At 43.3% G+C, this 19566-nt stretch overlaps 1 protein-coding gene across 30 annotated transcripts in view; it reads right to left on the bottom strand.

Moving 5' to 3' along the window:
* Positions 1–235: 235 nt before the first annotated feature.
* The window catches only part of TENM3 (teneurin transmembrane protein 3), a 2759728-nt gene continuing 2740397 nt past the window's right edge, over positions 236–19566 (bottom strand). For all 30 annotated transcript variants that reach the window (XM_054553580.2, XM_054553583.2, XM_054553584.2 and 27 more), the window contains 4 exons: positions 11938–12234; positions 7443–9054; positions 4588–4718; positions 236–1767 (listed from right to left, as the gene is read on the bottom strand). In XM_054553580.2, the coding sequence (XP_054409555.1) occupies positions 1012–1767; positions 4588–4718; positions 7443–9054; positions 11938–12234 (2796 nt within the window). In that variant the 3' untranslated portion in view covers positions 236–1011. The remainder of the gene's footprint in view (positions 1768–4587; positions 4719–7442; positions 9055–11937; positions 12235–19566) is intronic.

Raw genomic sequence — 19566 nt, 5'->3', positions numbered from 1 at the left:
GTGAGCGAGGGAAGAGAAAGGAGCTCTCTGATTCGCCACCCACCTAGAATTGCACGGTCCTATCCATCTAGTGATAGAAGCTTGCAAATTTTTTCAACCTAATACAAAAATATTAACACTTCTGGACCTTATAGGCATAAGTTGTTATATCTCTACAATATAATAATTTATACTGTACAGCTATAACAGATAACAAAAGGTGCAATCCTTTTAAAAAAAAATCACACAGTTCACATGTTTTTATCATTTTATTTTTAAGTATAAACTTTTTAAACACTTTACATAAATTAACTCCTCTGAGACTAATATTTGATGTACAGTAAATTGTAATTCATATAAAAATCCATAAACAACTTGTCTCACATAATTTACAAAAAAATCAGGATTTCCTTTGCTTATCAGTGACAAGGATTCTAGTTGCCAGTTTTTTCCCCGAAGGCAAACCACGTTAGCACTGTAAAATCCATTAATAAATCCCCGCCGCAGAAGTCACTGTGCCAATGTCCTTCTACAAAGCTGCACAGGGAAAGCAGTTGGGTTGTCTAGAAACAGTAACTTTGCCCCACATTGTAAAATGAACAGAGATAGCTATCACATCCTATGCAGACAGACTACTTCTTGTAAGCAAAGGTCGACAATTCGGGACTATTTGGAAACACTGTATGCATTTTTTTTTTCTTTTTTAAAGTTAGTTAAATACAGTGCCTCGAAGGAACAGACGGCCCAGCGCAAAAGGTCGAGGCCTTTGTCCTTGATGATTTTTTTTTTCTCTGGCTACGTTCAGTCCGACTGAGTGCAGCGCTATGCATATGTAAACATATTCGTTAAAGCCGATCACCTTTAAGGTCATTCAGAAAAAAGCGGTCCTTGCTTTCGCGGTGTGGGTGTGGGTCGTAACAGCAGTCTCGTCCTCCGGGAGGAAGGCTCTTGGGCGTTGGAGAGTCCCACTCGGGTTGTGCCACAGGACAATGTGAGCAGGGCGTGAGCGGCTCGGCGGGCGCGGCCCGGGCGTTACCTCCTGCCGATCTCGCTCTGCCGCAGGAACTGGATGTTGTTGGCGCTGTCGGCCAGCTCGGGGTACTGCTCCACCGAGAGTACGTAGTACCCGTCGTAGCCCTGCACCTTGCCGGCGCTCAGCAGCTGCCGCTTCTCGCCCTCCGTCCAGAGGCGCGCGCCCTCCTCGCCGTCGCGCACGCGCTGCTGCTCGCGCGCCCAGGCCCGGGCGAGCGCGCGCTGCCGCGCCTGCTCCAGGATGCGCGCCTTCTCCTCCTCCAGGGTCATGCCGTAGCGCACGTGCAGCGCCAGCGCGCCGAACTGCATCTCCACGTCCGCGAACCTGCGCGTCCTGCCGTTCACCACCGTGGTGGACTGCGACACCGTCACGTTGATGCCGTTCTCCAGCGCCTTGCGGCCGCTGGTCAGCCGCAGCGTGCCCAGGTCGCTCTCGGGCGTGGTGGTCTTGATGAAGTAGTGCGTGTCCTTGCCCTCGATGGTGAAGTGCAGGTTCTCCAGGTAGAAGGCGTTGTTGAGCACGGCCGCCACCTTGATGCAGTCCTCGTTGGCGATGTTGAGCACGTTGGTCTGCACGCGGCCCTGGCTGACGGCCAGCATGACGCCCTTGCCGATCAGCGACTTGACCGTGGCGAACCACAGCCAGGACTGCGCGCCGCCGGCCCGGCGCCGGCTCACCTGCACCTCGGCCATCTTCCCCAGCGACAGGAAGGCCTTGGCCTGCCGCGCCACTTGCTGCTGGACTCCGAAGATGGGCTGCGGGCGAAACACAAGAGGGGGCGCGTCAGAGGCGGCCGGGAGCCTCCCCACTCCTGACCCACACACGGGACTCTGGTGGCAGCGCCGGGACATGCACGGAAGCCCCGGGGTCCTTCCCTGATCAGAAAGCTGACAGCCCGGGTGGAGGAAGCACTCCAGATCCCTCCCCCTCAAGGTGATCCCAATGCTTTGGAACCCCCAAATGGCTCACTCATCGTGGATCACTTTAAAGCTTTCTTCGTTTCTAACATGGGAAAAATAGTCCTGTTTCTTGCTTTTCTCTTACAGTTTCTAGATGCTCTTTTCCCACACCCACCCCACGTGGGAACCCAGCTCATCCGGACCTGCATGCTCGTAGCTTTCTCCACAGGAGGCTGAGAAGCCACCAAACACAGAGAGGGATCTGAACGGCTGGGGATACTTAGTGCCGATCACGGGGCCCCGCTTCGTATGCTTTGAAATGCTTGTATTTAAGTCAACTCTGTCCCCTCTCCTGGACGTTTTCAGCTGAAGATGGTGAGTGTAACGGCAGAACTGAAATGTACAGGGATGAGTGGACGGTGGGGCAGCTGGAGACGATATTTGTTACTTTAGGAAAACAATTATTTTTCTCAGACTTAGGGACAGTGGACCGTCTAGATTGGCAAATGTTTTAAATTGGGGACATCTTAACTCAGCCATTTCGTATACCACCAGATGTTTGTCTGACCATTGTTTCCCAAATGAAAACATCTGTTTCATTTGCGGCAATGAAAGAAACAGTTGTTTTTCTGCACTTGGGGCAGCCTCAGTGTCTTTGCCCACGATTTCCTATGCTGTCCTTATGGTGCGCTTCTTTTGACAGAGAACTTGAACCATATTTAAAAGGCTGCTTAGGAAAAGAGCTGGCAAGTCCATTTGCACAGTTAGATGTAAGTGTTTTCAGGCATGTTGGAAAGTCATACACAATTAGGACGTGCATGTTCAAATGCATTAGGAAACTTCGGTATGTCTTCATGCCACTGTATCAGTGCAGTCATGCACTGCTTAACCACGGGGAGGCATTCTGAGAAATGTGGCATTAGGCCATTTTGTCCTTGTGTGAACATCATAGCGGGCACTTACACAAACCTAGATGGTGTAGCCACTGCACACGTGGGCTGTATGGGATGGCCTATGGCTTCTAGGCTGCAAACCTGTATACAGTGTGACTGTACTGAATACTGCAGGCAACTGTACCACCATGGTAAGTACTTGTGTATCTAAACATAGAAGAGATACAGTAAAAACAGTGTTGGCAGAGCCCGGTGGCTCATGCCTATAATCCTAGCACTTCGGTAGGCAGAGGCAGGAGGATCGCTTGAGCCCAGGAGTTCAAGACCAGCCTGTGCTACACAGGGAGACTCTTACCTTTACAAAAAACGAAAAATTAGCTGGGTGTGGTGGCACGTGCCTGTAGTCTCAGATACTTGGGAGCCTGGGGTGGGAGGATCGCTTGAGCCCAGGAGGTTAAGGCTGCACTCCAGCCTGGGTGACAGAGTGACACCCTATTTCAATTTTAAAAAAATATATGATATTGTAATCTTATGTGATCACCACCTTATACAAGGTCTATCATTGGCCAAAGTGTTGCACACACACGACTGTATTTGTAACTTATGAGAAAGGAATTGCTTTTATATTAGGTGTGAAACAACAAAAAAACAGGTACTGGTACTGTAGATAGCCTGTGTGTGTGTTAACCATGGCTGCCTCTTCTCTTTGTTTTCATTGAAATGATAGGTAATTGCTCAAGGGGTGGTTGGGAATTAATTGTTCTAAGAAAGTGTGCACTGTCTTCTCCTTATGATAATGGAGTCACCCAGTTTCTCCATCTCTAATTATTCTTACTGTAAGCTGGAAATTCTGGTGTTTTGCTGTGCATTCCTTTCTGGTCTCTGACTGGTGGGGATTAGAAGTACCACTTTCTGAAGCGGCACCTTTGACTTTGCAATTTTCTATTATATTTCTTTATTTCTTGTAATGGTTACAGGCCTCCTGATCTGTTATTCTCAGGAAAATTCCATAAACCTTCCTGGTTGTAGGTGGAGCCTTACCAGAGGACATTTATTTTTATTTTTAATCTTTTCCTATGAAACACTATTAATTAATTAATTTTTTTTTTGAGACGGAGTTTCGCTCTTGTTGCCCAGGCTGGAGTGCAGTGGCGTGATCTCGGGTCACTGCAACCTCCGCCTCCCAGGTTCAAGTGATTCTCCTGCCTCAGCCTCCTGAGTAGCTGGGATAACACGCATGCCCCACCACGCCAGGCTAATTTTGTATTTTTAGTAGAGATGGGGTTTCTCCATGTTGGTCAGCCTGGTCTCCAACTCCTGACCTCAGGTGATCCGCCCGCCTCGGCCTCCCAAAGTGCTGGGATTACAGGCGTGAGCCACTTCACTCAGCCAAAACACTGTTAATTTTTAAAGAAGTTGAACCTTGTGGCATTGTTTGTGGGCTGCTAATTTGTAATATGAGTTCCCTGCCCTCTTGTTTATTGTATTTGTGCCTTCAGGTCCATGCTTTCTTGGGGTTTTTTTTAGAAACCCAGCACTTGAAAGTTAGCTTCTGCATTTCTATGTTTTCATTAGCATTGCTGAAAATGTATTTAAGCCTGTTTAACAGGCCTCTGGTTTGTTGAACACAAATGCAGAGGAAGTGTTGTTTTTTTTCCCTAAAACAGTCAAAAAATTAGAAACTGTCCTTGGTACAGTTTACACAAGGGTAGTTTGATTCGATATGGGTAGATAAGACACAAGCGCTACTTATCACCTTTCCGTAGGTCTTTTTGTTTCTTACCGGTATATCATCCCACTGCTGACTCTTCACAAGTTCGTAAGAAGGTTCTGTTAAATCAAATTTGGGAACAGGGAATCCAGGAATAGCATTGTGCAGGTGGAAGCCAAATGTCACCAGCCAGCTGTTAACATCTAGGAGAAGAAAGTTCAAAATGAAAGGTGTTGGAGTTTGTTTTGTCCTTTGATACATTTAAATTCTTATCTTAAAAAGAAAATCCAATTTCACAATTAATAATCTGAAAAAGAGCACATGTTTGCTTTCGTCCTACAAATCTAAACCTACTCTGTTTTTAGACATGAAGACGGTAACCTTCACAGCAGAACTATGACAAATGCTACGAAAAATGCGAGTAATAGATGCTCAGACTGGGTAAGCCATCACTCCTGCTAAGTTGCAGCCTGTGCTAGTAACAGTGACAGCAAGGGTAAGAACAATGCACAGCAGCAGGAGAGAGACATACTTGTAGAAAACAAATGAAATTTATTTTGTAGTTGGTAAAGGCTGGTCTCAAATAGAAGTTGTGTGTTATTAGCTCTCCAAAGCGATTGCCCAAGGATATGCGGACTTCCACAACCCATTTTCTATTAATAAAACCCCTAAATTGAGAGTATTAAAATCAACAGTTGATTCTTAATCAAAGATGAATGCTGAAAGCTGGCAAAATCGGCCAAGGGCACAGAAGTCCTGATTACCATCAGTTGTGACTTCAAAGGCTCACTGTGCACAGGTGGAGACAAACTTTTTGGGGAAAGAACCTGGAAACCTTTAAGATGGTATTTTAAAATATTGCCATGTGACTCCAAAAGCCATTAAGCTCAGAATAAGGCTTTTATTCTATTCTGGAGGTTATAATGTTACAGAACTACTCAGCAGGCTTGCAGCTTTATGAGTACGGTTGGGTGTAGATTATTTTATATATTAAGCACATTGCTGGAAAATTTGAAATTGCATTTCACCTAATATATTTTATGCTGTTCCATCTCTCTTTTGATGTTTTTCAGAAAATGCTGCTATGGCATTCCCTGCAGTCCACGTTGCTAGGAGAGGATGAATTCAGGAGCTGTGGGCTTTCCAGACTTTCAGTCAGCCCCTGTCAACACCCCTTAAATAACCAGTGGTAAACTGCCTGTCAGAATGATGGAGAGCCACTTGATTCCCATTTCCTTCTCTAGGGCACAGACTCTCACCTCATTGCCAGGCTGGCAGGTCCTTCGTCCAGGCATCATCTGGCTATAAACCAGTGGTATTCTTTCTGTTTGAAATGGGGTGGTAGTAGTGGTGGTGGGGAGACATAAATCCTAAGTGGTTCACACAGGATGCAAAGTGATACAATTTGTGTGTATGTGAGGGTGTATATGAGTTTGGGGGTGGGAGGGCCTTATTTTGGGAGAAAATTCTCCCAAATGTTAGAGTATTGGGGCCAAAAATTCTGTTACTCTGAACAATGTCTGCATAACAGTGAAAATCAGAGGGCCGTGAGTATTGAAAAGTACTGCCAAAATAATGGGGTTTGAATGCGGATGTGTATTGAAAAACCCTGAATCAGGAGGCAGAAAGGAGGGACTTTCAGCTGGTTCACATGGAAGAGATATGAAATGCTTCAGGCAGTCTGGAAAGGTAGGAAGCAGATGTGAAATGAACAGGGGGCAACCTGTTGAGAGCTGTTTTGATAACTGAGAGAACAGACATCTCAGTATGCCTCAAATATTGAGCTAGAAAAGAGGCAGCCTAAAGGAGCATCTAACACAAGCCAAAACAAAACCGAAATACCTTAAACCAAGCCCAAAAAAAGACAACAGGAAAGAACCTTCCTCCTGGAAATATAAATGTGGTAGAGGGGTTAATGATGGTACTGTATATCAGGAATGGAAGGTAGGAGCAGCAGGATTCAGAATTCTTGGAGTAGAGGTTCAGTGAAGAAGTCAGCTCACTAAAGGGAACTAGAGTAATGCTTGCAAGGACCTTGTCTGTTTCACATGCTGGTAGTTCCATGGTGGCAGAAGTGGGATCTGATGTTCTACATCTTGTGTAACTAAAAAGGTAGCGTGCACTAAACTTGGAAAGATCTTAAATCTGTACCCTGAAAATTATCCCACATTCGTGGAAAAACTAGTATGCCTATTAGTACTGTCACCATGCAAGAACTGCACTGGCAATGAAGACAGTGATATAAGAAGACAGAAGTGAGACCAGACACAGGATCCACTGTCTAAGCAGCTGATGGGAGAAATGGCTTCATGACTGTCCTGAGGCGATGGTGGTGAGGCAGGAATTAAACACCTCCCAGGGATGAAATGGTTTCACCCTGTATTGTGTTTCACCTTAATCATCTCCATGAGAACTTCACACATGTATTAAAAAAACCCAACATGACACATTCGTAAGGTAGTTACTATCTATTGTGGAATTTCATGTATTATATTTGTGCCCTAAGTTAGCCATTATTGTCCCAATTTTATAGTTAAGGGAATGGAAACTCAAAAAACATATGGCTTGCTTACAGAGCTACACAACTTGTGGGAGAGGAGCTGGGATTGGAACTCCAATTGTGGGACTCTGTGTTCATCAAGTTTTTTGCTCCCCCATGTTCCCCTTCTTTAAATGACTGGAGTTCATGTCATTTCAAAAACTTATGGCCTTGGGCAATGGCAGGCAGAATAGGACGTAACTATGTCTCATTTTCCCTTTGTGATTTCTCTATGGTTCCATAGAGAAATAAACGCATTTAAAAGGTTAGCCATTTGACTTTGCCTGAGTAAAGTATAAAGTTTTTTAAAAAAGCATTTCCAGTTATTTTGTATATTAATCTAATGATGGTAGTCCTCCAGCACTTGGAAAGGAATCAAAATGCTTACCTGTGATGTAATCTTTCACGTCATGGATTTTGCTTGCAGGGTTGTTATTCCTAAACATGTACAAGTTAAAAGGAGCTGGGTCCTTCCCAATTCTTTTCCAGATTTCTATGTCAGGTGTTGTCCACCGTCCTGCCAAAATGTCATAATCTCTTTCTCCAAAGTGGATTAATTTGGTGAGTGGGTCATACAGGCCACCATGAAATCCAATTACCAGTTGAAAGTCAATATTAGAGTCAAAATAGATTTCACCATATGCAGTGTACTGAATCTGTTTCAGCATAAGCCCATTGCTACTGAACACAGCCAGTGGTGTCCCTGTGTTATCTGATGCAATGTAGAATTCATCCCCACTGCTGATTTCCATGGCAAAAAGATGTCCTTGGAGATCATAATACAGGGAGGTAATTTCTGAACTCGAATGGTTGTAGACATGAGTAATCCTAGTGGGATAAGTTAGGTCAGCATAAAAAAACTGCAGGTGCTGTCCTAGACTGGTTTTGCTAGAAACACGCCTTCCCAGGCCGTCATAACGGTAGATCACTGTCCAGCCACTGCCTTTACTGTAAACTCGAGTTAGAAGCCCCTTGGAGCTATATTCAAAGATTTCCGTGCCCCTTTGACGTAGGAAACCATCTTCATCCAACCGATATTGAACATCACCCAGTCGAGTGATCCTGTCTCGCAGGTCATAGCGAAGGGGTGTCAGACGTGCACTGTTACTTGGGTTCAGTAAATGGAGGTTTCCATTCAGATCGTAGTTGTACCGCCACATTATCTTTTCATTGAGGTAAACTGTTTGGAGCTGTCCATCAACATCATATTCATAAGCATATTTGGTGGTGTTGGCAAAGGGCCCTATTTTAATCTCTCTCTTGGTTACCCGACCCATGTTATCATATTGAATTGTAATCCAGTACATGAGCGACCTGAATATCTCATATTGAATTTCCTTGATACGGCCGTGAGCATCAAAGTGCTTTGTATAGGTCATAACAGCTGTAGAAATGATCTGGTTAATATCATAATATATAACTCCAAATTTTCCAAACTGCTCAACTTTGCCAGAAATGTCATCAAACTGATAGAGATCAATAGGCAGTGGAGTTTCATTGATCACACCCTGCATGCTGGTCACTCGAAAGCTGTTGTCATAGCTGTAGTCAAATCTTGCATTTACCATCCCATCTTCACTAAAGCGGAAAATCTGCCTGTCAATCAGGGGACCGATTTGCCTGTATCTAATGGTGCAAATAAAACCATCACTCTGGAGGTTTACTGTCTTTAGGACTCCTGCTGTTTCATCATAGGTAAAACTGACTCTTGTGCTATCATATAAAATTTCTGAGAGCCTAGTCTGCCTTCTGTATTTGAATAAGACCCTCCGACTTGTACCCAAGAAAGCTGTTTGCAGAAGCAGCCCCTCCTCGTTGTAGTCCGTGATGATGGAGGCGTTGCTTTCCGGGGGGTTGTATATGTTGCGGTAGTAGCCAATGGATCGGATGGTCTGCATGGTGTGGCGAGCCACACTGGGCATGGTGATGGCAGACAGGCGGTCCCACATATCGTATTCGAAGATGTACTGCCGCTGGCTATGAAGCAGAAGAACCATGGACTGTAAAGAGAGAACATACTGTTACTCAGTGTTTGTGAATGGGAGATGCAAATGCAGATTTAGTGACCACAAATGCGCAGAAACATTCCACTAGAGAAAATGATTTTCATTTTAATTGAGTTATCCTTGACCTTGTGTGTTGTTAACGTTTCTCTGCCTAATTTGCTTGGATGCTTAATTGTGAGGGGTTCTGCAATTAGTGGCTCAAGATTCACAATGTGCTGCCTGTCACGACGGTACCATTCTTTTCCCAGACATTCATAGCCAACCAGCAGATTGTCAATGGATCTGGATTAGTCATAATACACGCATGATCAAAGCTGCTTTACAGATAATATTTTGAGGAGAAAAGAGCATATGGGGGATGCAGTTCTATCCATAATTAGCAATTATTTAGTAAGGTGGCTTTCCCCCCCTCATTTGACTGAAGAACCACTCAAATCATGTTTAATTTCTAGTGTACTTGGGGGAGGGGCAAAGCATTCACAATATTATCCTATAAAGACATAAAATTAGCCAAAAATGGATAAAGTGTATACAAAGCATCAACACCAAAAAATATTGTGAAATTAATCACATGGTGAATGACAGCTATAAATGCCCTTAATAGAAATATTATATATACACATACAGGCAAATTGCTACAAGCCATCCGTACTGACAATAAAATCTTTTCTTTCTGTGGATACCAAATCTGATTTGTATCTCAGGAGCAATAAGAATGGTTTTTGGACTACATACTGCTTTGCTGCTAAATTATTAAATGAGTAAATATATTAAAAATGAACTCTGTCTATTTCATGAGCCACTGCCGAAAGACAAACGACAGTCATTTATTAGGCCAACAAACGTTGAGAGGTCATCCCAGGCTGGTTAAGTCAAGCTCAGCAGTAACACAGGGCTGTGGGTGGCTCTTCCCTCTGAGGAAGCTTCCTCTAACCCCTGTTGGGCCAAATGGAACAAGATTGGCACAGGGAGGATGTGGAGCTTGGGAGTCCTGCTGGGACTTCTCCTTTGCCTGACTTCAGCTTCTGTAGAATCTCCTCTTTGGGCAGACCTAGGGGCAATGTTTGTATGCAGGTTGTGTAGTACATGTCCTGAGAATTGTTCCTAATAGTTTGCATTGTTCCAAGGAAAGTTTGGATTATTGCTGAATTCACAGGAATACCTACTTTTGGAATCATCTGAAGTCATATTTGATGGTGGTCTGTAAAATTTTACTTGTTTTGCTACGAGTAAGTTTTGGCTTAGCGCACCTATCCCAGTAAGAACATCGAAATCGTCTGGGTGGATTTGAGGGATCTGGGAGAGACGAGAAAGAGCTGACTGTTGTCTTTTCTGATCCTCCTGGATGCATGCAGGTGAGCTCAGTCACTGCCTTTGTCATTGTGTGACACTAGCTCTTCTCCACGACATGCTCCTGGGCTCCCTCTAAACATTGCCCAGTGCCCTTGTGATCACTACCATACAGCTGAAGGGTTGCGCTTGTATGTTCCTGTTATTCTTCTCTGTAATGCACTTAATTTAAATTGGGAAAACTGCTCCAGAATGAAGCCGTGATCCTCTCCCACTTAGAAACGTTGCCTTAGGGGCTTGTCATCTAACAGGTGTGGTTCATTGTCTCAAGGGTGAGTCTCTGCTAAGGAGAGTAGACAGGTGGGTTTGCAAGAGGACAGACTGGCCACGAGGGTCCTAGCTGGACGCATCCCAGCGGTGGGGGGCTGCCGTGAGAGAGGTAGCATCCTACAGTGAGCTTTGGAACTGAAACTGGTTCTCAGGAAGAGTAGCCTGTGCAGGCACCGGCCGGAATTAGGTGGGATGGCTCAGGGTTCAGGGGGTTAGGTTTAGACTGAGTCATTCCCCAGGGCACCTCTGGTAAAGAACAAGATTGTGTGAGGGGAGCACAGTGACAACATGGATGTGATGTGATTTATTTGGGTGACAAGAGTTCCTCTGTGCAACGTTTCAGTCAGGAGGGGTGGAGCAGTAACTGCCGAGTAGAGCGTGTAGCATGCGCTGCTGGGTAACTGGTAGTGCCGTGCTCTGGGGTCTGAGAGCTACCGGAACTCAAAACAGAATCATTTTCTAGGGCGAACTTTTGTCTCAAAGGCAAATGAAACATTCCATGAATATGCTTTTTGGTGGCTATTTCTTAAGAAAGGAATTACAGGGAGATTGTTCTTTCCTTTTTCTTCCCTTTCTTTTACTTTCCTCTGACCCCAGTCAATACCCCAAGCCACACAGCATACAACTTAGCATTTTGCACACGTGTAATTCTAAGTCTCCATTTTTCATACTATGCATAGTTCTCAAGAATGGAAAACAGCCTAATCTAGGAGGCTTACCTTTTATATGTAGAAGAAAGGAAAGATGCCACAGAGTACCCGAAAGTGTGGCTTTCTACGAAAATGGCCTCTTTTGGTTAATAATGCATAACTAGGATCTACATGCTTTTTATGATTATGTTGAAGCTCTGCCAGGAACAACACAAAGCTGACAGCTTTAACTGTGCTAATGTAAGGCTCTCTCTTCAATGAAAGAGCTAGCACGAAAATTATTTACAAGCGACTTACATGCTCCAGGTCTAATTTGTGAATGTTGTCAGTGTGTAAGCTTGGCAGGTGGACAATGTTAATGCTTGTTTGTTTACATCATAAATCACTTAAAAGGGTCTCAGACAGTAGAACTTAACTAAGGAGAAACTACTTTGCTAATGCAGAAATTCATCACTGCTGTGCCAATGTGACTTCCGTATTGATACTTCGAATAATAAATGGAACTCAGTCATGTGCCACTGTTTTTTTTCCCCCTTAGTGCTCTGGATGATTGCTGAAAAATGTGAATTATCCTTTCCCTATTGTTGAGCTTAGTTTGCAGGCATACCTTTTCTAAATATGTGTAACTCCATGTTTTACCATCAGCAAAGACCCGAGATACGATCCTCCCCTGTCCGTCATAATCTACTTTCTCGCTGGTGGTGCCTCGCTGGATGCTGGCGATTTGACCTGTGGATGAATAGGTGACATTGACGGCCATCAGCTTGCTGCTTGGCAGCCAGAGAGTTGGGTGCCCAGACGTGTCGTAGGCGATCCTCAGTAGAAATTTACGGTGGTCGTCATAGATCTTTTCTGTCTTTGTTGTTCGATCAAAGTCAACTGAAAGGAGGTTTCTGCCATTAACCTGTTAAAACACCAACAAGATGATAAAATAAATCATGTTATTCCAACACCGGAGTCCCCAGTATTGTTTAAACACCATTTACAATGATTGATTCTCTTTGTCAGTAAATTAATTTAGCAACTTCTTGGGTACAAGTGCAAGGCAGTAGATTAACTGCTCTTTTAAAATGTTTTATGAAGCAGAAAGACAGCCTGGCATTTGTTCAAAACCATTTCAATTAAATTTTGTAAACTAAAGCAACTGATAAGAAAAATACCAAAATGTATTTGTCTTAAAGTTTGTTCAGGAGATCTAAAGGTGATAAACATGACACCTATTCATATGACTCAAAGCTCCTCCCCCAAAAGACACTGGAAAATAATTGCTTAGTAAATTAATCATGGCTACATTAAATAAAACACAGTTGTTAATGTGACTCTAGCCCTTTGAAGAGCAGTTAAGTAGAAGTTGGAACCCACATTACTGTAAATTATGAATGAGTTTCAATAGCAGCAGGTTATAAACAAGATCATTGCTTTTGGCCCAGTGCTGCAACGTCACAGTTTTTTGGGAAGGCCTCTTTCTTTGGAGAAGATCTGGTTAACTGGCAGGGACTTCAGAGTCCTTTACTAACACATACACATGATCTGAATATTGTACTTATTTGACAAATCCAGCACCATGTGTTGTCATAGAGTCTCTGTGGCTAGGTGCTGCGTCCAGAGCCTTGGACTAAATCTCGCTGTTACCGTCTGCCATCCGAGGCATACACAACCCAGCCTTCGTTATTGCAATAGAAATGTGGTCCCGATTAAATTCTGCTTTACAAATAGTCTCCAGTGTTTGCAGGCTGTGAACCTCTGAAGGGCAGAGACCACGGCCTATTCATCCTCTGGTCTTCTACAGCACCTTTGTGGGAGGGGTGGCTTGTACATTCCGAAATGCTCATTAACTGTTTTGATTGTTAAAAATTAAATGGGAAAATCTTAATTTTATATAACCATATTCTAGCTAGAACCTTCAAAATGGACAGATCCGGCTGACCAATTTTACACACACACACAACCACTCACATTTATATATAAATATATGTGTATATACATACATCATATATATTTGTAAAATTTGGAATAAAACTGCCTTTTGCATTCTATCATTCACATTAAACATGTCCCATGCAAAAATAATCCTTAAGCTTAAACTTTTCCTATTGGCTGTTCAAGGGGAGTATGGGGAAGTCCGTGGAATGGCAGCTTGATAAGCTAAAAAGAAATGATGTTGAGGGTGGGAAGCACCCAGAGAGCTGATATACAAAATATAAGGAGGCAGAGACCTGGAGAGAAATCACATCTTTTTTTTTTTTTTTTTTTGAGGTGGAGTTTTGCCCTTGTCGCCCAGGCTGGAGTGCAATAGTGCAATCTCGGCTCACTGCAGCCTCCGCCTCCCGGGGTTCAAGCCATTCTCCTGCCTCAGCCTCCCGAGTAGCTGGGATTACAGGCGCCTGCCACCACACCCAGCTAATTTTTGTATTTTTAGTAGAGATGGGGTTTCACCATGAAGGCCAGGCTGGTCTCGAACTCCTGACCTCAGGTGATCCACCCGCCTTGGCCTCCCAAAGTGCTGGGATTACAGGCATGAGCCACCGAGCCTGGCCTAGAAATTACATCTTAACTTTTCAGTTCTATCAGCTGATGTGGACAAAAACCCCACAACACTGTGTCACAGCAGATAGTCCGGGGTGGTGGCTGGGGGAGGAACCCAGGAGTCCGAAGCCTGATCTCTAGACCTGAAGCAGCCTGACCTTGGCTTTCAACCCCTCTGAGTCTGTTTTGTCCATCTGTAAACAAAGAGGTTGGCCTAGATCCCTTAGGCTCTGCCTTTCAGTGAGTTTTATTTGATTCTGACCAGCCAGCTGGAGGCTTTCTGAGCTTCCATGAGGAACTGTCTGCATATCAGTTGCTCCCTGCCTTATGTGAATTTTGTGAAACTTTATGAGTTGAGCTTTGTAGAATACTTTGTGTACCTTGGAAAGAAGCTACCAGCTAATGTTACAAATATATATTTTAAAGTCTTTAGAAATATTTGATATCAAAGTGATAAATGGCAGAATCAAGTTCTTCAGCTTATACCTGCACTCCAATTTTGGATGCCTCAAGAAGAGGTTTTGCACAATTTAAATGGTTTTCTTAGGGCTCTTGAGCGCCTGTGATTGTGTTTTGAAAGGAAAAAATACCCTGAATGTTTAAGGTTGCCCTTTTATTCTTCCTTAGATTATCCCGGGCTTTGGAGGAACTACAGAAGACTGACTGTAGCTTCCAGGGACAGTGCTGCCATGTTATTATTGCCCATGTGTTTGCATTTTCCTTGGCATTTATTTTAATTTGTATTAATTCTTTACTGCTTCCTGGACCCTCCTTCATCTCTGCAGTATTTCCTCTGGCTGGAGTATGGGAAATCTGGACCACAGGGTGGGTATGACGTGCTGCTGCAGGGGGACAGGCATGCAACCCCATGCTGCTCGGGCATCTGATTTCTTTCTTTTTTTCCTTTTTTTTTTTTTTTTTTTTTAGACGGGGTCTCATTGTGTCACCCAGGCTGGAGTGCAGTGGTGCAATCTTGGCTCACTGCAACCTCCTCCTCCAGGTTCAAGCAATTCTCCTGTCTCAGCCTCCTGAGTAGCTGGGATTACAATCATGTGCCACCACGCCTTCCTAATTAATTTTTGTATTTTTAGTAGAGACGGGGGTCTCACCATGTTGGCCAGGCTGGTCTTGAACTCCTGACCTCAGGTGATCCACCCGCCTTGGCCTCCCAAAGTGCTGGGATTACAGGCGTGAGCCACCGTGCCCAGCCCTGGCTTCCGATTTGCACCTTTGGTTTGTGAGTGTGGCTAGGCGACACCGCAACACCCAGATGCAAGTCAGATGATGCCATCACTGTGTGTGCCTTGGACAAGCATCTGGAAGCAGTGAGACCCAGCATCTGGACAGAAGTTATGATTTTTCTTTTATCCAGACAAATACTGGATGCTGTGTCTTTCTTGTATCCTCAAACCAAAGTAATGAGGAATGAGTTAGAATGTGGCCATGTTTTTTCCCAAATTCCCAACACAAGCCAAGGCTTTAACCATTCTTACTGTTTCCAGACACCGCTCTCTGTTATTCAGTATGGAAAATTTCAAAAGATACTAACAGATCTCACGTTTTTCACCCCCTTACCATGCCTGGACCTTCTCCTTTGGGTGTTGTGAACAAAGGAGCGGACAAGGGGCACCTGCGCTCCAGGACATGGTCTTGCTTCACCACATCTTTATGACGTCAGGGCAACTTTTCAAGTCTTTTTTTTTTTTTGTTACAGTCATAAAGTACCAGCATGATTCCAGGCTCCGGTGGCTTTTTTTTTTTTTTTTTCTTGAGACAGGGTCTTGCTGGGACATCTAGGCTGGAGAGCAGTAGTGTGATCTCGGCTCACTGCAGCCTTGACTGTCTGGGCTCAAGTGATCCTCCCACCTCAGCCCCGTGAGTAGCCGAGACTAGAGGCGTGCGCCACCACGCCTGGCTGATTTTTGTATTTTTAGTAGAGACGGGGTCTCCCCATGTTGCCCTGGCTGGTCTCAAACTCCTGGGCTTAGGCAACCCACCCACCTCTGCCTCCCAAAGTGTTGGGACTACAGGTGTAAACCACTGCATCTGGTCTTCTGGTAGCCTTTTAATAAATATTTTTAATTATTAAAAATATCAGGTTAAGACTGGGAGGGGTGGCTCATGTCTGTAATTCCAAGATTTTGGGAGGCTGAGGCGGGCAGATCACTTAAGGTCAGCAGTTTGAGACCAGCCTGGGCAACATGGTGAAACCCTGTCTCTACAAAAATACAAAAACTAGCCAGGTGTGGGGGCGCCTGTAGTCCCAGCTACTTGGGAGCCTGGGGTGGGAGGATCACTTGAGCCTGTGAAGTCGAGGCTGCAGTGAACCAAGATCACACTACTGCACTCCAGCCTGGGCGTCCCAGCAAGACCCTGTCTCAAGAAAAAAAAAAAAATTTATACACACACACACACACACACACACACACTTAAATAACAATCTAAAAGTGAAACCTTATCTCAGATCGCTGCTACACCTCCAGCTATATGAAAATGAATCCATTTGTTGTGTATGAATGAGATCACCATGAATTCCTTTGTGATGTATACTTCCTTTAAGTAAGCATGGAAAAAAATCTCCATTTTCAAAGATCATGTCCAGCATGATTGTAATTAATCACAACATCACTTTGATGTTGGGAGCGGGCAGCTATAATCTTCCCTCTGGAACATGCTTGAAAAGAATATGACGCTACACAATTTTCCCAGGGAGTGATGCCAGCAGATGGGATTACACTCACTTAGCCAAGATGTCATGGGGGGAAGTAAGGAAGGGCAGGCTCGTTCTCCAGTACACTGGGTGGCGATATCAAGACTCTCTTCTGTCCCTGTTAGAGCATCAACTTGCTACAGGTTGTTTTGTGTGTCTGCTCCGTCAGCTGGTGCCGAGTGCATTGTGCAGTCCCACGCTAGGCCGTGCCGCTCAGATTAAAGTGAGAAATAGGCCACTACGCAAATGTGACTGGCATAATGAGATTTAAATACGCTATCATATTTATGCATGCCTTTAAACACACGTTTGGCTTTCAAATTTTGAGATTTTCTTTTTAAAAATGATTCACTACTTTTTTTTCTCTAAGCCTCTGAATCTGGGCAGCTTTAGGGGATGAATTTTATTATTAGAACACCATGACAATTTTTTGTAATTGATTGAAGGCAGGTTCTACAATCCAGCACTGATAAAACCTAGGAATATTTACTAAATATTAGAAAGCACAGGTAAGCAACTGCTATCTATGTGTCTTTTTTTAAAAAATGAGCTACAAACAAGTAAGTACAGAATAGTTGTCTTTATTCTGCTTCCTTACATCTCTATCACAGTTTCCTGTGCTTGTTATTTTCTGCTGTGTCCAGCCTGTCCCCTAATGCACTGTTTCACAGAAATACTTTTTACGTTGCTGTTTTCTTATATGATTTTTCCATTTCTACTCCCTGCCTTTTTTACTTTTTAAACTTATATATATTATAAGTTTAATATATATAATATATAAATATATATATTCATATATATTATATATAATATATAAATATATATTCATATATATTATATATATGAATATATAAATATATATTCATATATATAATATATATAATATATTATATATATTCATATATATATAATATATAATATATAATATAATAATATATATATTTTATATATATTATATATATAATATAAAATATAATATATATATATGCTGTATTCCCAGCACTTTGGGAGGCCAAGGCAAAATACAAAATACAAAATACAAAATACAAAAATTAGCCGGGCATGGTGGCGTGTGTCTGTAGTCCTAGCTACTTGGTGGGCTGAGGTATGAGAGTTGCTTGAACCCGGGAGGTAGAGGTTGCAGTGAGCCAAGATCATGCCACTGCACTCCAGCCTGGGCAACAGAGTGAGACTCCATCTCAAAAAAAAAAAAATCAAATATATATATATATCTATATATATACACACGTATATATATAAACACATATATGTATAGACAGAGAGAATGATATCTCTATTATCTCCATTTAACCTATTATTTCTAGTGTTAGATTTATAGCAGTCAAACATTTGCAAGGATGTGTTCACATAGCCCCTCTCTTGGGAAGATCTAGATGCATTGGCATAGAGAGAATTCATATTGTAAGGCTGGCTTTCCTCATTCTTTCATTTATTGGATAAATATTTGAGTGCCCACCATGTGACAGGCACATAGCTAAATTTAGGTCAACAACTTAAAAATGAAGAGAACATTCTGCTAGGAAATAATGCAAGGTAACAGAGGAGGCATCCTCTGTCTCAGGAAAGAGTGGAAGAGAAATGGGTGGCTCTTTGGGCTGATTCTCACTGTCTTGGTGGGCTCAGGTCTTCCTCTTCTCTCCCCTCTTCTCTATTTTGGCAGACTCCAGTCTCAGTCCTTAAACCAGATTTTCATATCATCACTTTCTCCCTAGAATTTCTCTCTTAGAATCCACAGAGGAATGAAATTAGCAGTCAGAGCTGGCACATCCAATCTTATCTTGAAAGTAAGAAGCCCTTCCTTGTGATCTTGGCATTGTCTCTCTGAGAGCAATCAAACATAACAGCTGGAAATCTCCTTTCAGTGGGATGGCACAGGCCATTTTAAATAGCGTATTTTCTAAAACGTCTTGCTGAGGCATTGTGGCTCTGCCATTTAGAAAGAAAGTAACACCCATGCCTGTATGCACTGGCCTCTCCCTTCCACAAGTGAGGTATTTTCTTCATTTAGGATTAGGCAGAGAACCAGGGACTTCAGACTGGGTTTCCTCTCTTTCCCTCTCATCTTCCTAAGTTCCTTTTATGTCTTGCAAAGCAGTATTACAAAGAAAAAAAAAGTGCACACTTACTTATAACTTGTCTCCAAGAACAGCAGGCAATATGTTATGTGGTCAGTTTCTGGACAAAGTATTTCCCCCTCCTCCCTCTTTCCAGTGAAATTTTACTATCCAGCAAGCTCAACAGCCCTTTCCTATCCATCTGGTGTGTGAGTAGAAGAGGCTATCTCTTCTACTCAGGGTAGGGAATATATCAGGGTCAGGGAATATATAACCATGCCTTTTCTTTTCTTGTTTTGAGACAGAATCTTGCTTTGTCTCCCAGGCTGGAGTGTAGTGGCGTGATCTCGACTCACTGCAACCTCCGCCTCACGTGTTCAAGCAATCCTCCTGCCTCAGCCTCCTGAGAAGCTAGGATTGCAGGGACCCACCTCCACGCCTGGCTGATTTTTGTAATTTTAGTAGAGACGGGGTTTCACCATGTTGCCCAGGCTGGTCTCGAACTCCTGACCTCAAGTGGTCCGCCTACCTTGGCCTCCCAAAGCGTTGGGATTACAGGCGTGAGCCACCACGCCCAGCCTATTTTCAAAGTACTTTCACATTATCTCATTTGATTTTTGTAACAACTGTGTAAAACAGAGGTAGTATAGGGTAAATTTCATTTACCTGCAATATAGCTCTCTCTCTCTCTCTCTCTATATATATATATATATCTCCTATCTATCTATCTATCTATCTATATATCTCCTATCTATCTATCTATCTATCTATCTATCTATCTATCTATCTATCTATATATCTCCTATCTTGTTATGGTATTTAGATAATGTATAATCTATATCATAATATGGATACCGTGATATAGATAAGGAAACAGATTCAGAGATGTTCTGATTCTCCCATAAGGTTTACTATTAGCAAAAAG

This window comes from Pongo abelii, chromosome 3, assembly GCF_028885655.2.
Source record: "Pongo abelii isolate AG06213 chromosome 3, NHGRI_mPonAbe1-v2.0_pri, whole genome shotgun sequence".
Classification (NCBI taxonomy): Eukaryota; Metazoa; Chordata; class Mammalia; order Primates; family Hominidae; genus Pongo; species Pongo abelii.
Note: the sequence above shows the minus strand (reverse complement) of the source record. Positions and strands in the feature narration are given on the sequence as shown.